Source organism: Bufo gargarizans, chromosome 2 (genome assembly GCF_014858855.1).
Source record: "Bufo gargarizans isolate SCDJY-AF-19 chromosome 2, ASM1485885v1, whole genome shotgun sequence".
NCBI classification, from domain to species: Eukaryota; Metazoa; Chordata; class Amphibia; order Anura; family Bufonidae; genus Bufo; species Bufo gargarizans.
Genome location: NC_058081.1, coordinates 521692220 through 521710185, shown reverse-complemented (window position 1 = coordinate 521710185; position 17966 = coordinate 521692220). Strand labels below are relative to the sequence as shown.

Here is a 17966-nt window from a genome sequence, read left to right as displayed (position 1 = left end):
TGTGTAATACAGATTCCCTGATACATTTAATGTATGTGTAATATAGAGACCCTGATACATGACACGTATGTCTATATGTATAATATAGAGACCCAGGTAAATTACGTGTTTGTGTAATATGCAGCACCTGGTACATGACATGTGTATGTGTAATATAGAGACCCTGGTACATGACATGTATATATTGTGGGGTTTCGCTCTGGTAGACAGGATTAGCGGACGCAGTATAGAGGCAACAACAAGTTCTTTGGATCAAACAGTTCAGAGTTTTATTCACCCTTTAGGCAAGTGACAAAACAAGCAGTCATAATCAAACAAAAAGTCACCTTGCGGTGGTGGTATTAATTCAGACCATGCGGCAATTCTGCCTCAAAGAGTCCTTGACCATAGCAGCACCAACCTGTTTTCACGCCAAACAGGTAGCAAGCCTTCATCCAGACACAAGGCTCCCAGATCCCAACACAGAGACCTCGCTTCTGAGCCCAGCTGCCTATTTAAGGACAGCCAGGTGCTGCCAAAACCCGGACCGCCACTTAAAATCCTGGCTGTAAATCAGTCCAGCAGCACATGCTGGGAGGAAAATACCTGCCTTGCCAGACAAAACCTCTCACTATGTGAGAGGTTTTGTTCAACCCTGAGGGGGTGAACACACGCCAGACAGTGTACCCTGTAACCGGCCTGCCCTGTGTTCCACCGAAAACGTAAAGTTTTGTAGGGAGAGAAACCATCGGGTGACCCGGGCATTTCTGTCCTTGTCCTGGCTCATCCACTTGAGAGGGGAGTGGTCGGTCACCAGGCGGAATTTTCTCCCCAATAAATAATAGCGGAGAGATTCTAGTGCCCACTTGATAAACAGGCACTCTCTCTCTACTATACTATACCGGGTCTCGACTGGGGTGAGCTTACGGCTGAGGATGCTTCTCCCCGTTGACTTCCTGAGACAGTACAGCACCAAGGCCTACTTTGGAGGCATCGTTCTGTACTATAAACTCCCTTTTGAAGTCGGACGTCACTAAAACCGGGGACCCGCTCAGGGCTGACTTCAAAGCGGAGAAAGCCTCTTCTGCCCGATCATCCCAGCTAACGATCGTTGACTTGTGTCCCTTCAAGAGACCTGTCAAGGGCACGGCTAGAGTAGCAAAGTGGGGAACAAGAGGAAAAAATAGAAGGCTCAGACACCTCAGTGGAAGATAACAGTGGGTGCACTATTCTCTGGGTCACCTACCCAGTATAGCAAGTCATAGAATGGAGAAAAGGGATGAATAGGCACAACCACTTTCTGGAGTGTATACTACAATTTTAATTCAGCAGGCAATGCAGCATAAATATTAAAAAGTGACCCTCAATAAAAGTGACATTCAGTGAAATAGCATTCAATAAAATAGTATAGTATACAGCATATAACACAGCAAGCAATTAAAACAGCAAGCAATTAAATGCGATGGCAAATATAGCAGCAGAAGTGTCCAAAAATAGCAGCAATATATATTGGATAGACAGTCAAATTTCCAGTATATTTGGTTAAAATGAGGAAAAAACGCCCAGTGTATACAACACATATCCGTGTGTCACGTTTAGGGAAATCCAGAAAATCCTCACTTATGTGCATACAAAGTTCTGGTGCCCAATACAACACAAAATCGCTTACCGCTCCTTCTCTCTGGTATGTCGGTGTTTATGGCATAAAATGCCTACTCACATGCACGTCGAAACACAGTCCAAGAGGTGCGGGATGATGGTTGTTTGTAGGGACGCTGGAGACACGTGTAGCCGGTCAATCGCGGAGTCAAGGACCTTCTGCTACGTCATCCAGTGGGTGTATCTTTGGTGACGTATTAAATCAAGTTTCTGGTCAGGTGATCCGTAGGTCCTATGCCGATATAGGCAAACGCTTTGTATTATCACAGGTCCTTGGTGGTAACGGTACATAGGTTCTTCCTTCTTTCAAAGAGCTTTCTGTGCGCACATATATTCTTATTTAATCCGGTACCGGTTGTGTAGGATGAGGACGCCGCAGTTGGCTGGACTAAAGTGGGGAACAAACCTCATGTAATAGTCCACCATTCCCAGGAACGACTTTCCTTGCCTAGTGGTGACAGGTCAGGGCCAATTCTGTATCGCCTCTATTTTATTCACTTGGGGTTTAATGACTCTGTGCCCAATTACATACCCCAGGTACTTAGTCTCTTCTAACCCTATCGCACATTTTTGGGGGTTAGCGGTTAGGCCAACTTTGCGAAGGATGTCCACTACAGCCTGCACTTTGGGTAGGTGACTTTCCCAGTCGGTACTGTGGATGACAATATCGTCCAATTAAGCCGAAGTGTTATAGCAGTTCGAAGGGCGAGAACCCAGTAAAGGCCTGGGGTACCTTTCGTATTGCGAACATGAGATAGGGCAGAAGGAGGTCCCAGTCCTTCCCATCTTCAGCCACTACCCTTTTCAACATTTTTAATGTTTGGTTAAATCTTTCTACCAGACCGTCCGTTTGCGAATGGTAAACGGACGTACGTAGCTGTTTTCTGTGCAGCAAATTACACAGTTCCCTCATCACCTTGGACATAAAAGGGGTCTCCTGGTTGGTCAGAACCTCTTTAGGTAGTCCTACTCGGGAAAACATCTCCATTAATTCCTTAGCTATGAGTTTGGCCAAGGTATGTCGCAGTGGCACCGCCTCCGGGTACAGAGTGGCGTAGGCTAGAATGACTAAGATGTGTTAATGCCCTATGGCGGACTTCAGTACTGGGCCTATGAGGTCCATAGCTATCCGGTCAAACGGTACTTCGATAATCGGGAGAGGTACTAGGGGACTATGGAAATGTGGCTGGGGGCTAGTTATGTGGCAGGTCAGGCAAGACTTACAAAACTCTTCCACTTCTTTGAATATGCTGGGCCAGTAAAACCGCTGTAGAATACTATCCTGAGTTTTCTGCAGCCCCAGGTGACCCCCGAGAACGTGTTGGTGGGCTAGATCTAACACAAGCTTGCGATAAGCTTTGGGGACTACCAACTGTTCAATAGGCTCGCCCCATAGTTGGTTTACCCGATACAACATATCCTGATGAACAACAAAATGGGGAAACACTGACACTGCCCCAGGTTGTTGTGGTTCACCATCTGCTATTAACACATTTTCCCAGGCGCGGGATAGGGTCGGGTCCCTATGTTGGGCGGTACAAATACAAAAAATTATCCCCGGAGACATTGAGGTCTGCCAATTCAGCACCCGGCGGCAAGTCCTCCACGTCTCCCACCATCACACTAAGCGGGGTTGTCTCCACCTCTTCCACCGAAGTGGTGGTCACCCCTGCCGCTGGCACTTCGGTCTCAAGTTCCCAGGGTTCCGGTATTCCCCCTGAGCCAGGCCACTTTGCTAGAGTTACCCTTGTCTCATGGGTATCAGTCACTCTCATAGCAGGCCACAGTGCTGGGAAGCCCGGGAAGTCTCTCCCTATTATGAGTTCATAATGTAGATTTATGACGACAGCCACCTTGTGGGTCCATCTACCGGCCACCGTAGTTAGAGACACCAGCGCGATTTTAAGTCTCCGTGGATGCACATCACCCCAACATTCCGGCCAGTATACTCGGGGGGACTGCACCAGGGTAGCCCTTACTAGGGTCACCAGACTCCCTGAGTCCAGCAGCGCCTCCGCCGGAGTGTCTCCCACTTCCACCTGGCACAAATGATCTAGAAACTGGGGTACCTGTTGCACAAAGCCTCCTGGCATATAGTGACTTACAGTAGCCATAGTTAGTGTCCATGGGCTCAACCCAATGGGTACAGTCAGCCCTTACATGGCCAGGCTCCTGGCACCGCCAGCAGACTATCAGAATCAGGTCTGCAGTGGGTACCACCCGGGCGGGTTTTATCAGCTCAAATCTCCAGTCCTGGGGTGGAGATTTCCGGGGTTTGCCGAACCCCCTCCCGACAGAACCCTCCTTTAGATTCCTGGTAGCTTCATAGCATTTCACCAGGTCCACCATCTCAAGGGCATTACCAGGAGACACCTGACCGATCCAGTGCTGGAGAAGGTATGGCAAAGCCCTCCAGAACATATCGGCTAACATACGATCCAGCATAGCAGTGGGACTCAGCACGTCAGGCTGTAGCCATTTTTGCAAGAGGTGAAGTAAGTTACAATACTCGGGTCTTGCAGGCTCAGCTGGGTTGAACATCCACTGATGCACCTGCTGGGCCCGGACCAACATATTCACCCCCAGTCTTGCCAAAATCTCAACCTTGACTTTCTGGTAGTCGGCCGCTTGATCGTCCGGCAAGTCGAAATACACCCGCTGGGAGTCGGATGCCAGGAACGGAGCGACAACCTCAGCCCACTGGTCATGGGGTAGCTTTTACCTGATGGCCACTTTCTCGTACATCGCCAGGTAGGCTTCGATGTCTTCTGCTGGGGTCATCTTAGGAATCGCGGCATGGACTGCTTTCCGGGCATCGTGGACGCTCAGGGTTGCTCCTGCTGTCTGCAAAGCCATCACGTGTTGTAGCAGCAACGGGTTAGTCTCCTGCTGCTGCTTATTAGCGTTGCTGCAGGTTTGTCTCTCGCTGCTGCAGATTAGCCTCCATGAGGGCCTTCACAACAGCCTCCATATTGTTGTGGGGCACTGGTTGTAATACAGCTGGTTTAATGTACGACATACAACAGTGCCTGAAAAATGCAGAAACTTAAAATCCGGTCCGGTATTTAACCTCACCTGGCTGTAAATCAGCCCAGCAGCACATGCTGAGAGGAAAATACTTCAATTACTCTTACCGGTAATATGTTTTTCATGAGCCCATGACAGCACCTTTGAGAGATCCTCCCCCTTCCGGACAGGAAACAGGAACTTCCCAGATCTTTAAATTGGTCCATTGCCTTCCACCACTCAGTACTTGACAAGATTCCTGGGACCAGCAATGCACCTATATATAGTGAAACTAATAACACAAAAAAGCAAACCAGAAAAAACTGCGCCAAGAGGGAGGGAATTATGTAGGTGCTGTCATGGGTTCATGGAAAACATATTACCGGTAAGAATAATTGAAGTATTTCCATTACGCCCCATGACAGCACCTGTGAGAGACTAGACTAGATAACTATTAGGGAGGGATTACAGCCTGCAGCACCTTTCTCCCAAAAGACATATCCTGCACTGATGAAAGGTCCAACCTGTAGTGCTTTTAAAACGTAGGAGGGGGAACTCCACATTGCTGCCCTACAGATTTGATCAATAGTAGCACACCCTCTTTCTGCCCAGGAAGAGGCTACTGCCCTGGTGGAATGAGCTGAAAAATCTGAAGGGACCTGACAATCTGATTGTGAATATACTAGACCTATCGCTCTCTTGATCCATCTAGCTAAGTTACGGCTTGTAACTTTCGAGCCCCTGTTCTGACCCTAAAAACTGCACAAAGAGTTGCAGGGCTTTTCTAAAGCCCTTCGTAGACTCTAAATAAGCACAGACACACCTTCTGACGTCTAAAGTATGAAAAGATTTTTCCCCTTCATTCTTTGGGTCCTGACAAAAAGAAGGGAGAACTATTTCCTGAGATTTATGGAATACCGACACTACTTTGGGCAGGAATGCAGGATCCGGTTTGAATACAATTCTATCCTCCAGAATCTGAGTATATGGTGGGGAAGATGACAAAGCGGATAGTTCTCCTACTCGTCTGGCAGATGTAATGGCCACTAAAAATACAGTCTTATATGACAGCATCTTTAAGGGGATGTCCCCAAGAGGCTCAAACGGAGCCTTGGCTAGAGCGGATAGAACCAGGTTAAGGTCCAATGGGGCCGATTTAGATTTAACTATAGGACATAGTCTAGAGGATCTCTTAATGAACCTTTTGACCCAAAGATGAGAGGCCAATCTAAAGTCAAATAGGGCACTGAGTGCCGAGACCTGGACCTTGAGAGTGCTAGGTTTCAGCTTTTTGTTAAGGCCTTACTGTAAAAAATTTAAAATTAACGGGATGTTGGGTGAGCTCAAGTCTAGACCTGGCCCTGCAAACTGGAGGAAGGTCTTCCATACCCTGAGATAGATCTCGGAGGTGACTTTTTTCCTACTAGCTAGAAGAGTCCCAATGACTTGTTCTGATAGGCCACTAGACCTGAAGAATGCCCTCTCAAAATCCAGGCCGTCAGATGGAGGTTCTTGACTTCTGGATGATGTAGAGGGCCCTGATATAATAGGTCCTGTCTTTCTGGAAGTATCCAGGGATCGGCTATTGATAGTCTCCTCAACCAAGCAAACCAGACTCTTCTTGGCCAAAACGGTGCTATTAGTATCACTGTTGCCTGATTCCCCCTGATCTTCTGGATCACTCTGGGCAATAGGCTGATGGGAGGGAAAGCATAGACTAGGCCCTTCCCCCATGGCTTTGAGAGAGCATCTGTGCCTATCAACTGATCCTCCCTGCTCAGAGAAAAGAAACTTTCGCACTTCCTGTTCTCCACTGAGGCGAATAGATCTATCATGGGACATCCCCATAGGGTCTCTATTTGGTGAAATACTTCCTGATTCAGACACCAATTCGCCTGGCTGAATCTGTGTCTGCTGAGAAAGTCCGCCTGGTGATTCTCTGAGCCTTTCAAATAAACCGCTGAGAGAGAAAGAGCTTTTCCCTGTATTAGCAAGAAGATCCTGGATGCTAGCTGCATTAGTTGAGGAGATCTTGTTCCCCCTTGCTTGTTTATATAAGCTACCACCGAGGCGGTCGGATAGGATCCCGACATGTTTTTGAGGCAAAGATAAGGGACTTTCCTTCAATGCGCAAAGGACTGCTCTTAACCCTGGCATTTTGGGACTGAGCACTCTGGGTTTTTGACCAAGGGCCTTGGAAAAAACCCAAAACTCAATGGCCCCCCATCCCCAAGGGCTTGCGTCGGTGGTTATTATTAAGGGGCCGTGTCTCAACCACTCTACTCCCTGACTGAGGTTCGCAATATTTAGCCACCAAGCTAGGGACCGGGTTACTGACCCCGGGACTACAATCTTGCGATCCAGGGATAGCAACCTCACGTCCCATTTGGACAAAATGTGCCATTGAAGTATTCTGGACCTGAATTGGGCCCACCTCACAACCGGAATACAAGCAGTCATCAGACCCAGAATAGACATTGCTTTTCTTAGGGAAACTTCCTTGGTTTTGCTGAAAGACCTGATTTTCTGCTGAATAACTTTCTTCTTGTCTGCCGGAAGATAAGATTTCTGTGTCTGAGAATCTAATAGAATGCCTAGAAAAACTCATTTTGAGGTTGGAATCAGGGACGATTTGTCCCAAATTATTAACCAGCCCAGGCTCATCAGGGTCCCCAGGACCTTCTGTATTTGAGATCTCAACAGCTCTGGGGACTGCTCTACCAAGAGGAGGTCGTCCAGGTATGAGATTATAATGATGTCTTATTTCTGCCATTACCTCCGCCATTAGCTTTGTGAAGAGCCTCGGCGCCTGTGATACCCCAAAGGGAAGTGCTCTGAACTGCAAATGGACGATTGCTTCTCCCATCCTCACTGCTACCCTCAGGTATCTCTGAGACGATGGATGAATGGGCACATGATAGTAGGCATATTTTATATCTATTGAGGCCATCACGCAGTTGGGGAACAGATGGAGGACCGTGGAGGAGATGGATTCCATCCTGAATTTCTGGTAGGACAGATATTGGTTGAGACTTTTCAAATTTATTATCAGCCTGAACGTACCGTTGGGCTTGGGAACCAGAAATAGGGTTGAATAAAAACCCTCTCCTTGTTCGTTCTTTGGAACTGGAACAAGGACTGCCTTTTCCAGGAGGCTGTTTATTTCCTCCATAAGTGCCGCCTGTTTTGGAGAATTTTGGTTTAAGGAAGTCATTTTGAATGTCCTGGGTGGTAGCCTTCCTCTATAATACCCCTTACCCAGGCGCTTGCGGTAATATTTCGCCAGGCTGGAGAAAACGAAGAAGGACGACCGCCTACCTGGGGCCTGGCGTCATTGTTGAGTGGAACTTGAAGTTTGAGGTCTGGATTTAAACAGCACACTTTTTGATTTATCGGATCTCCATTCCCTTCTTTTCTTCTGATCCCCGAACCTTTTCCTTCTCTCATTATTCCGAAATGGCTTCCCCTGTCTAGAAAAGGACGGTGCTGGAAATCCTTTTTTCTTATCGGATGCCTTATCTAGAATATCGTCCAAGGCCGACCCAAACAAAAAATTTCCTTGGCAAGGGAGGGCACAAAGCTTAGACTTCGAAGCCACATCGCCCTTCCACCCCTTCAACCATAAAAGGACCTTCTGGCTGAGTTGGACAGTGCGGCCGCTCTAGCGGAAAGCCTCAACACATCAGCGGAGGCATCAGAGATAAAGTCCACTGCACTGGACATGGTTGGTATAGCCTCCAGAAGCTGATCCGTAGGAGTCTTGTTCTCTATATCAGACTCTAGTTCCTCCAACCAGACCTTTAATGACCTTGCCACCGAAGTAGTCGCTATATTTGGTTTAAAGGCAGAAGTGGATGCCTCCCAATTCTTCCTTAAGTATGCATCAGCCCTTTTGTCCACGGGTTCTTTAAGGAACCCTAAATCCTCAAACAGGAGAGCCGATTTTTTTATCTTAGTTACAGGGGTATCTACCCTCGGAACCTCCTGTCAGGACGACACCTCTTGATCGTCAAAGGGGTACTTTCTCTTGACCGCTCTAGGAATAAATAATTTTTTGTCAGGCTTCTCCCATTCACGTTTAATCAGGTCTTTGATACAGTCCTGAATGGGGAACACCCTAGACTTTTTAGGCTTTAGGCTCTCAAACATAAGTTCTGGCCTAGACCTGGACTCCTTTTCTTCCTCCAGCTCCATCGTGGATCTAACTGCCTTTAATAGTAGATCTGTATCTTCTGCTCTGAACAACGGCTTCCCTGTCAAATCCTCAGAGGAAGAATCTGAATCTGCAATAGCGCCCTCCTCAGAATCAGACTCTATAGTATCCTCCACTACCGTCTGAGCCTTCCTATGTCTGGATGAGCTAGGCAGGGATTTTTTTAGTTCTTCCACAGAAGAACGAACTTCATTTTTAACTAACTCTTGGATACTTTGTAAAAAAGATGGCGACTCGTCTGCCACTAACTTATCCAGACATGGTTGGCAACATGTTTTGGGTTAAGACGGGGCCAATTTTCGCTTGCAAATTCCACACTCCTTAGCTCTTGTTTTATGTGTAGCTTTTCTTGGGGCTTCTTTAACCTGCATTTAATAAAACAGCCTAATCAGTCTAATACTGATCATAATAATAACTCCCCAAAGAGAGATGGTGGGGGTTAACCCCTCTTACCGCCAGAAGTACCGCGCTGGATTCAGAAAGCTGCTCCTGTCTTCATGCATGGGGGCTTCAAGGGGGCAAATGGAGGGAAGAACTGGCCGTCGGTCGGTATCTGCCTGCTGCTGCTCCCTCCATGCTGGCTGGCCGGCATTCCCTTTTTCAAATGGGCCCGGCACGGCCCGCCATGTTTAAGCTCCTCCCCTTCCGGACGGTGGAACGCACGCGTCACTTCCGGCGCGACGTGCACGCCAAGACTCGGCCTGCCTCAATGAGAGGAGAAGATTTACCTCCCCCCTCACGTCGCAGCTTCGCCGGCTAGGCAGGGACCACGAGGCAGCTACAGGCATCCCCCCATGGCTCTGAAAAAGGGAAGACAAACGCCGGGCTTCTCAGCGGCTCCTAGTGGAGACTTACGCCGACAGGTACCTCCACTAGGTTTCCATCATTTTAACCCTAGAGGTCCTGCAGCCCGAAGATAAACCTGAAAAGAAATCCTCCTGTCCCTGGACAGGAAACAGGAAAGAACTGAGTGGTGGAAGGCAATGGACCAATTTAAAGATCTGGGAAGTTCCCGTTTCCTGTCCGGAAGGGGGAGGATCTCTCACAGGTGCTGTCATGGGGCGTAATGGAAATACCTGCCTTGCCAGACAAAACCTCTCACTGTGTCATAATATGTATAATATAGAGACCATGGTACATGACGTGTATATGTGTGTAATATAGGGATCCTGGTAGATTACATTTATGTGTGTAATACAGAGAGCCTGGTAAATGACATGTATAATACAGAGACCCTTGTACATGACATGTATATGTGTAATACAGAGACCCTGGTACACAGGGTGGAAAAAAAATCAATGATTTTAAAATAAAATAAAAAAATAAAAATTTTTATTTAAATCAGATTTTTTAATATAAAATGCTTTTTGAGGAAAATATATTACCATCCAAAGGTTATTTTATTATGAAATAAAGATTACTTTTTTTAATTATGTAGAATAAGGCTGTATATGTTAATTTATTTATTTTAATTTCCATTAATCCATTCACAATGTCATGCTCTTCCAGAGGTTTTTGTAAGATTACTGGGTAGTTTCTCTGCCTACAAGATATTATCACAGATGCTTGGTTTACTTTTGGAGTTCTCAAAACTGAATTTATACCATTAAAAGAGTTGAGAAAAAGATCTTAATCCTAACTTCTACAAACCTATAAATACAGAATCAACCCCTTCAGTGCTAAGTTTAAAGTTCAGTGAATAGAATATAAACAATATTTTTCTGATTGTTTGGAGTGGAATAGATCTGCACAAGAAGAAAGTGAAACTAAGTGTAAGGAGGAAAAGGCAAGCAGACAAGGAGTACTACAAAATGAAAGTGAAACTTTCTGAGCACAGTACTGCACAGCCACAGACAGACAAGTCTTTGGATCTTTTTGTGTGTATGACCTGAGGTTTATCACATTCTTTCCTTGGAGGAAAAAAACTATAATGGCAGCAGGCCGTAAAAGAGACCCAGTTTGGCAATATTTTAATGAAGTTCCTTTACCTATCGGTAAGGCAGGCATGCGTGCAAAATGCAAACACTGCAACATGTGTATAACAGAGACCTTGGTACATAACATGTATTTTTTCTATAATACAGAATCCCTGGTACATGACATGTACAAATACATTTGTAATACAGAGTGCTGACCTGCAGGGGGCAGCAGCCTTCTGCATTCCAGCTGTTGTGAAACTACAACTCCCAGCATGCATACTTGCTCTGCTGTTCTCAGCAGAAATGGATAGAGCATGCAGGGAATTGTAGTTTCACAACAGCTGGAGTGCCAAAGGTTGCTGACCCCTGGTCTAGAGGATACGTAGGAGATTAGCAGATTTAATAATAATCCCCCGTCCTGTGGATCATTTCATATAACCGGAATACCCCTCCTAGGGCCTTTTTTCATGGGCTGAGTGTCGATCAAGGATACATTCTTTCCTGATCATTGCCCCATGTAAACGGCCCTGCAATAAGTTCTCCCAGCTGCCGGGTGGTCGCATCTTTTATGTGGACAGAAAACGAATCCCTTGTTATCTGGCGTATGCTGCTGACAAGAATGGAGACTAAAAACCGCAAGAACAATTTTACGTTATGAACAATCTTTCACGCGGCCGTTCTCCAATGACAATTGGCCAGTGCTAAACTCCTTTTAACCTGTTTTCTTTATTAAAAGACCTTTATACTGGAAGTAGGGGGCGGGGCTTTGACAACATTTAGCTCTTTTTACTATAATTGGGTAAAAACACTGCATCTTCCGAGTAGGTGCTTAAAGAAATCCCAGCCGATATCATCTGCACCTGGGTGGAGATCTTGACTGGTCAGATAACTTTCTGATCCAATTTCCTGTATGTGCAGGACCCCTTTTAAAGGGTTGTCCACATTTTTTAAATCCCTGCTCCCCGCCGCTCAGTTCAGGAACTCTGGGCCCCGGGCTATCTTCTCTGCACTCCTGTTCCCTGCATGTAAACTTCCTACACAAACAGGGTTACATGCACCGCTGCAGCCAATTACTGGGGACCTATCACTGCTGGGTAACATCTGAGGCCAGTCATTGGCGCACAAAACCCTCTTTATGCATGAAATTCAACATGCCCAATCCTTCTCTCCCTTGGCATTATTTGTCTACCGGCTGCCGCAAATTCCAGGATTGGCTGACAAGTCCAACGTGTATATTTGACAAGAAAAGAAGTACAGCATGAAAGGCGGTGGAACCTGTCAGACCCCATTAGAAGTCAAATACGTCCATCAGTCACCACAGGTGTACAGCATGGGACCAGTGTCTTACGTGAATGAGGCTCAATTCTTGTATAATAAAATCAAATTATTTTCAAGATCTCTCTTTGGCACCATGTTTTACTATTCATTTCTGTGTACTTTGAGTTAAAAAAAAACTATTTTCAAGTAGGTTTCTTATTTAAAAAAAAAAGGGATTGTTTTGTTTGGTTTCTGCAGTTTCTTTATTTTACAGTACATAGCAGCTACCGAACACCATTCACAGTAAAGTCTGACACTAGCTGCCTAACCGCTTGTTCTCCAAACTCTCATGGCTTAATCAACTTGAACTTTGACTTGGTCATAAATCAGCTGAAGATCCTTCAGGAGAGGGAGAGAGAGGGACTGGAGACTGACAGATTTTGCTGTGAGTAGCAGTCTGCAGATGCCATGAAACATACAAGCTGCAGAAGCCAAACTTTTAATGAAAGCCCATTACAAATGTTTAATCAAAATACATGACTATAGCATTTAAAGGGGGTTGTTTAACTTGGCGGGGAGGGCTTTTGGCAAACCCACTCTTGGGCAGACCTGTGAAGGGAAGCCTACTTACCTGCTTCCAATGCTGGCTTCCCGCTCCATCTCTTCCTGGCCTTGGCTGCTCCGCTGAACTCCCAGGATGTAAACATTCCATTTTGACACTGCTGCAGCCAATCGCTGGCAGGAGCGGTGACCTGCTCCCCTTGCGTCACATGAACATTTGACATGACGCAAAGGTAGCAGGTCACCACAGTTGCCAGCGATTGGCTGCAGCAGTGTCAAAATGGAAGTTTACATCCTGGGAGTACAGTGGAGCAGCCAAGGTCAGGAGGAGAAGGAGCGGGAAGCCATCATTGGCACAATATCTTTAAGATCTAGGGGCTGTAATGTTATCCTGACCCATACATTTTCACTGTGACGTAAACTGCCTGGACTCCAGACTGATACACTGTAACAAACAGGACAGGGTGGCACAGTTGCCAAGGCAAGTGACTATTGGGCACAGGTTCTACCATGTAAGCAGCAGCATCTCTCCAAAGCCGATGGTGCGGGAGATTACAGTAAAACTGGACGGACAGTTTACATACATGCTCTGACAACCAGTTATAGCTGAACCACAACTCCCATTGTGCCCCATTACCATGGTCATACAGGAAACAGAATGACGTCCGCACATCTGTAGATTCTACATTTCGGTTCTTTTTATTTATTCACATAGATACAATTTAAGTTTAAGAGTCCAGCTCTGATCTCTCACGGTTTCACTAGGACTTGGCTGCTCTTCAACCTCCCCCGTGATTTGAGGTATTTCATAAGTCTCTGCCTCCTCCTCCAGGTGAGCCGCATGCCATATTCATGCTCTGGCGTGTCCTCTGCCAGTACCTGTCCTGGGCTGTTTGCCAGCGGTGTGTCAGGCCCGTCACACGTTTCCACCCATCTCCTGGAAAGTGGCGTCTGGTTCTGCGCTGAGATGGATAAGGGCAATGGGTTTTGCTTTGGACTCGTCAACGGAGTCTGTATGTCCGGGGGGCTGGGGATTTTACTGCATGAGAGTTCCTCTGGGCTGGGCACAGAAGCGGGCACTGGCGTGGGTACAGTCAACTTTCGCTCTGGTCTCCTCCTTGCTGGGAAGAATGACTGAGTTTCTAGAGTCTCATTAGTTGAAAATGATAAGGTTGGAAATTTACAGACACTTTGCTTCCTCCCTGGCACTTTGAGGTGACTCCGGTCTATGTCCCCCCTGTGGCTGTGTACGGTGCTGTTACTGCAGACATGGCGGCGGCGCTGACGAGCAGGGAAGTGCAGCTCTACTGTCTGATCAAACTGTGGAGAAACCTGTGCGACAGAAAATACACTTAATCCAGGTCAGATGTGATCAACAGAACAGGCAGGAGGGCTATAGAAGGGTATTTCTCCTCATCTCCCACCTCTACCAGGAAGTGGCAGGAGGGCGTCAGCCATAACTCCACCTCAAACATCTCCTATAGCAATTCGGTTGGCATATCGCTCTGCCTTGTGTAGGTCTTCCCTGAAATAATGGCATACTATTCCTGAACAAGGAGGCTCCGGATGAACAGTAACAAAGGAGAGTGCTGGTATAGAGGACTAAATCACAGCAAGACATGGACTCTAGAGACATTTCCCTTCTAACTGGGCAATAAGCTGGACCTGTCAGACAGTCTGGTTGCTAGGGTTACGCAGCCTAAAACTAAAGTATTTCAATGGGGTTGTCAGGTAGAGAGTCCCTAGCAACCCATCTTGAATTTACAGTCTACGGCTCAAGGAAACACTGCCAACGGAAAGTCTTCAGATTCTGACTTTTTGCCATTGTTATGTTGCGGCCTTGTGCTAGAATAAAAAAAAAAATAATAATAATGTTTTTCCCATCATTCTGCACTCATTACCCCATAATGACAAAGTGAAAAGAGGATTTTGGAAATGTCTGCAAATGTATTAAAAAGAAAAAAAAGAAAATGTTGCAGGGACATAAGTATTCAGACCCTTTGCTAGATTCTTGAATTTTAGCTCCGAGGGCCTCCCATTTCTCTTGGCCATCTTTGAGATGTTTCTACGACTTAATCGGAGTCCACTTGCGGCAAATTCGAATGATTGGACATGATTTAGGGAGACACACCCCTGTCTATACAAGGTCTAACAGCTGACAATGCATATCAGAGCAAAGACCAAGCCATGAGGAGGAAAGAACTGCCTGTAGAGTGCAGAGACAGGATTGTGTGGAGGCACTGATTTAGAGAATGGTACACAGGAAAAAAATCTGCACTGAAAGTTCTCAAGAGCACAGTGGCCTCCACAGTTCTCACATGGAAGAAGTTTGAAACAACCAGGACTCTTTCTAGAGCTGGCCGCCCCACCAACTAAGTAATCGGAGGAGGTGAAGCGTCTTGGTAAGAAAGGTGAGCTGTGTGCAGATGGGAGAAACTTCCTGAAGGTCCACCGTCACTGCAGCACTCCACCAATCTAGGCTGTGCCAAGTTTGAAAGTTATACCCTATCCACAATCCAGAGAACAGCAGGTCGTGCATTTGCACTGCCACTCCATGGGGTATTTTATTTTACCACAAGGTCGCAACATAACATAATGTGAAAAAAGTTAAAGGGGCTGAATACTTTCTGAATGCACTGTAAGGAGCAAAAGATCCGGAAGGACTTCAGCCACTAACCTGATCTTTGCACAACATAATAGAGAAACACTGGAACGCCCAGTGATAAGCTGTAATGTGTAGGGGGACTCGGCAGCAAGTGTTCTATTTCCCTGCAGCACCACCGTAGGGGAAGTGAAGTACTGCACCATGCCTACTGAAATCAATGCCTGTTGTCGTAACGCCAGGTCCTCCAGATGTTCTTTGTAGGCTCTCAGCTCTGGCTGACAGCAGAGGTTCCTAAATGGGAGATTCCCCTTTATTAACCGAAGATAGGAAATTTGAAAATAAGTTTCCTAAACTAATCCCCCTTTAAGACACACAGACTTACATTAGGGTCTATGGTCAAGGTTTTCCAAGAGAGACTAATGGAAGATAAGAGTGCACTAAGCTCTAAAGATGCAGCACCCCCTTCCTACTGAAAGCTTGTACAAGAGCATAAGATTCAATTAAAATACAATGACAGCTACTTCACAACCAGAATTACCCATGAAGTAGAGGCACTTTGATCCAGGGGTTTGGTGGGGACACATTTTGTTTCGGCTTTGGGCGGAACAGCCCCATACTCATGTACTGGACCCTCCTGTGGGTTCTCCAGAAAGACAAGGCGAGGTTTACGTGGGTTACAGGCAGTCCGTTTCCTGGGCGGCATCAGCACTGACAAGCCGAAAAAGTGAGTACCACATGATGGAATGGTGTTTAGGACCGTCCAGACTCACAGAGGAAGCGCAGGCCCAAGTCTAAAAAAAAAAAAAAAAAAGTAATTAAAAATTATATTTTTATATTACGACACTCTCTAATTGCTTGACTAGCAATTTCCAAATTCTAATCAGAGGTTTCTTACACTGTGATGGCAATTATATAATTTAAAGGGGTTCTCCAATTTATGATAATTAAAGGGGTTGTCCAAGATTTTTTATTAAGTCCTGCCTGCAACAGCCTAAAACAGAAAATGATGATCTCTTTCTCCCCAGGCCTCTTGCTGTTGCTTGTTCACCATCTGCAGTGGTGACATAGTGGTGTATGGTGGTCTACCCTTGAGTACTGCGATTGGCTGCAGCAATTACATGCGTACCAACACAGTGCGGTGCAGGACTACGAAACTCCATTGCTGAGGACAGCGATTGGCTGCACCGGTCCACTGCATATGATAAGCAAGCAGAGTCAAGAACCAGCACTGCGGAAAAGGGCGAGAATAACAATTTTTTATTTTTATTTTAGGCTATGGAGTTTGCTGACATTTTTAATTATCTTGGACAACCTCTTTAAAACTATCAAACCATAAATCAACAGGGATAGCTCAGAAGACTGAATGCTGAGCTCTTGGCTCTCATGATAGGATCCATGGGGAGCAGATGACAGAGGATCTTGACTACCTAAACAATACTGCAGCGATGGGGCGGGGGCAGCAGGGGGTACCAATTTCAGGCAGGAAAGGACAATACTGCTTCAATGGGACTGCCAAAAATAGCCAAGCTCGCCACTCGGCTATTTTCTGCGCTCCCATAGGAATGAATGGAGGGCGGCCGGCATGCACAGAAATCAATAGTAAGTTCCTATCCACTTCTGTAGCAATACCTATCAAACGCTGCAGTAATGGTGATAATCATCACTAGAAAGGAATAAATAATAGATTGCAGTCAAATAGGAAAGCTTTCCATCAGTCAAAGAAGACATTTTCTCACCATCACCATAAAAGATTTTCAATTAGTTTTACAAAACAATCCAGTGTGACATAACAGGACACATTGGGCTCCTGCATAGGCCAGCACAGAAATATGTGCCAGCAGTCTCAGCTGCAGCCAGCACTGTGCCAGTCGCCTCAGCCCTACCAGTCTCAGCCACAACCAACAGTCTCTGCCAGCAGCCACAGCCGCAGCCAGCACTCAGTGCCAGCAGCCACAGCCGCAGCCAGCACTCAGTGCCAGCAGTCTCAGCCACAGCCGCCAGTCAGTGCCAGCAGCCACAGCCGCCAGTCAGTGCCAGCAGCCACAGCCGCCAGTCAGTGCCAGCAGCCACAGCCGCCAGTCAGTGCCAGCAGTCACAGCCGCCAGTCAGTGCCAGCAGTCTCAGCCACAGCCGCCAGTCAGTGCCAGCAGTCTCAGCCACAGCCGCCAGTCAGTGCCAGCAGTCTCAGCCACAGCCGCCAGTCAGTGCCAGCAGTCTCAGCCACAGCCGCCAGTCAGTGCCAGCAGTCTCAGCCACAGCCGCCAGTCAGTGCCTGTACATGTGTTCTATATGTCCAGTCCACTATATACACACATATATCCTGTTCATTCCATATATAAGAAGCCCAGGGATACAGTATACCCCTGTACATGTGTTCTATATGTCCACTATATATACACACAAGTATATCCTGTTCATTCCATATATAAGGAGTCCACATGTACATGCTTTCTATAGGCTCATTCCTCCTCTAGTACAGGAGACTGATTACACCGTCCTCTATAGTTCTGTAAGCGTTTCTAGTGTTCATTCTTTTCTTCCTTCTTTTTGTCCCTCTCTGTCTCCGTACTACACACGTATCCCCCACCTCTGAAACCGGGATAAACCAGGCGTCCTCCACCAAAGCCAACCCGTTACCCCGCCTCGTCACCTGAACTTCCCGGTCGCCGTCTCAGTCCCAGGGCCCGGCCACTCACCCGCTCAGCGCCCTCTGTCATTGGCCGCTCTCCCCGGCTCTCGCCCCTGATTTGCCAAGTTTTCAGAGAGT

At 46.7% G+C, this 17966-nt stretch overlaps 1 protein-coding gene across 3 annotated transcripts; it reads right to left on the bottom strand.

Annotated features, from left to right (window-relative positions):
• Positions 1 to 13270: 13270 nt before the first annotated feature.
• Positions 13271 to 17960, bottom strand: RHNO1 (RAD9-HUS1-RAD1 interacting nuclear orphan 1). 3 transcript variants are annotated; one of them, XM_044278001.1, is made up of 3 exons: positions 17850 to 17960; positions 15738 to 15990; positions 13271 to 13926 (listed from the first exon to the last, which is right to left on the bottom strand). In XM_044278001.1, the coding sequence occupies exons 2-3, from the start codon at positions 15900 to 15902 to the stop codon at positions 13345 to 13347; spliced, it is 747 nt and encodes a 248-aa protein (XP_044133936.1). In that variant the 5' UTR covers positions 15903 to 15990; positions 17850 to 17960; the 3' UTR covers positions 13271 to 13344. The 3 variants fall into 3 exon arrangements, with proteins under 3 accessions (XP_044133936.1, XP_044133937.1, XP_044133935.1); XM_044278002.1 differs by having other exon boundaries at positions 17896 to 17951; XM_044278000.1 differs by having other exon boundaries at positions 17787 to 17891.
• Positions 17961 to 17966: the final 6 nt, after the last annotated feature.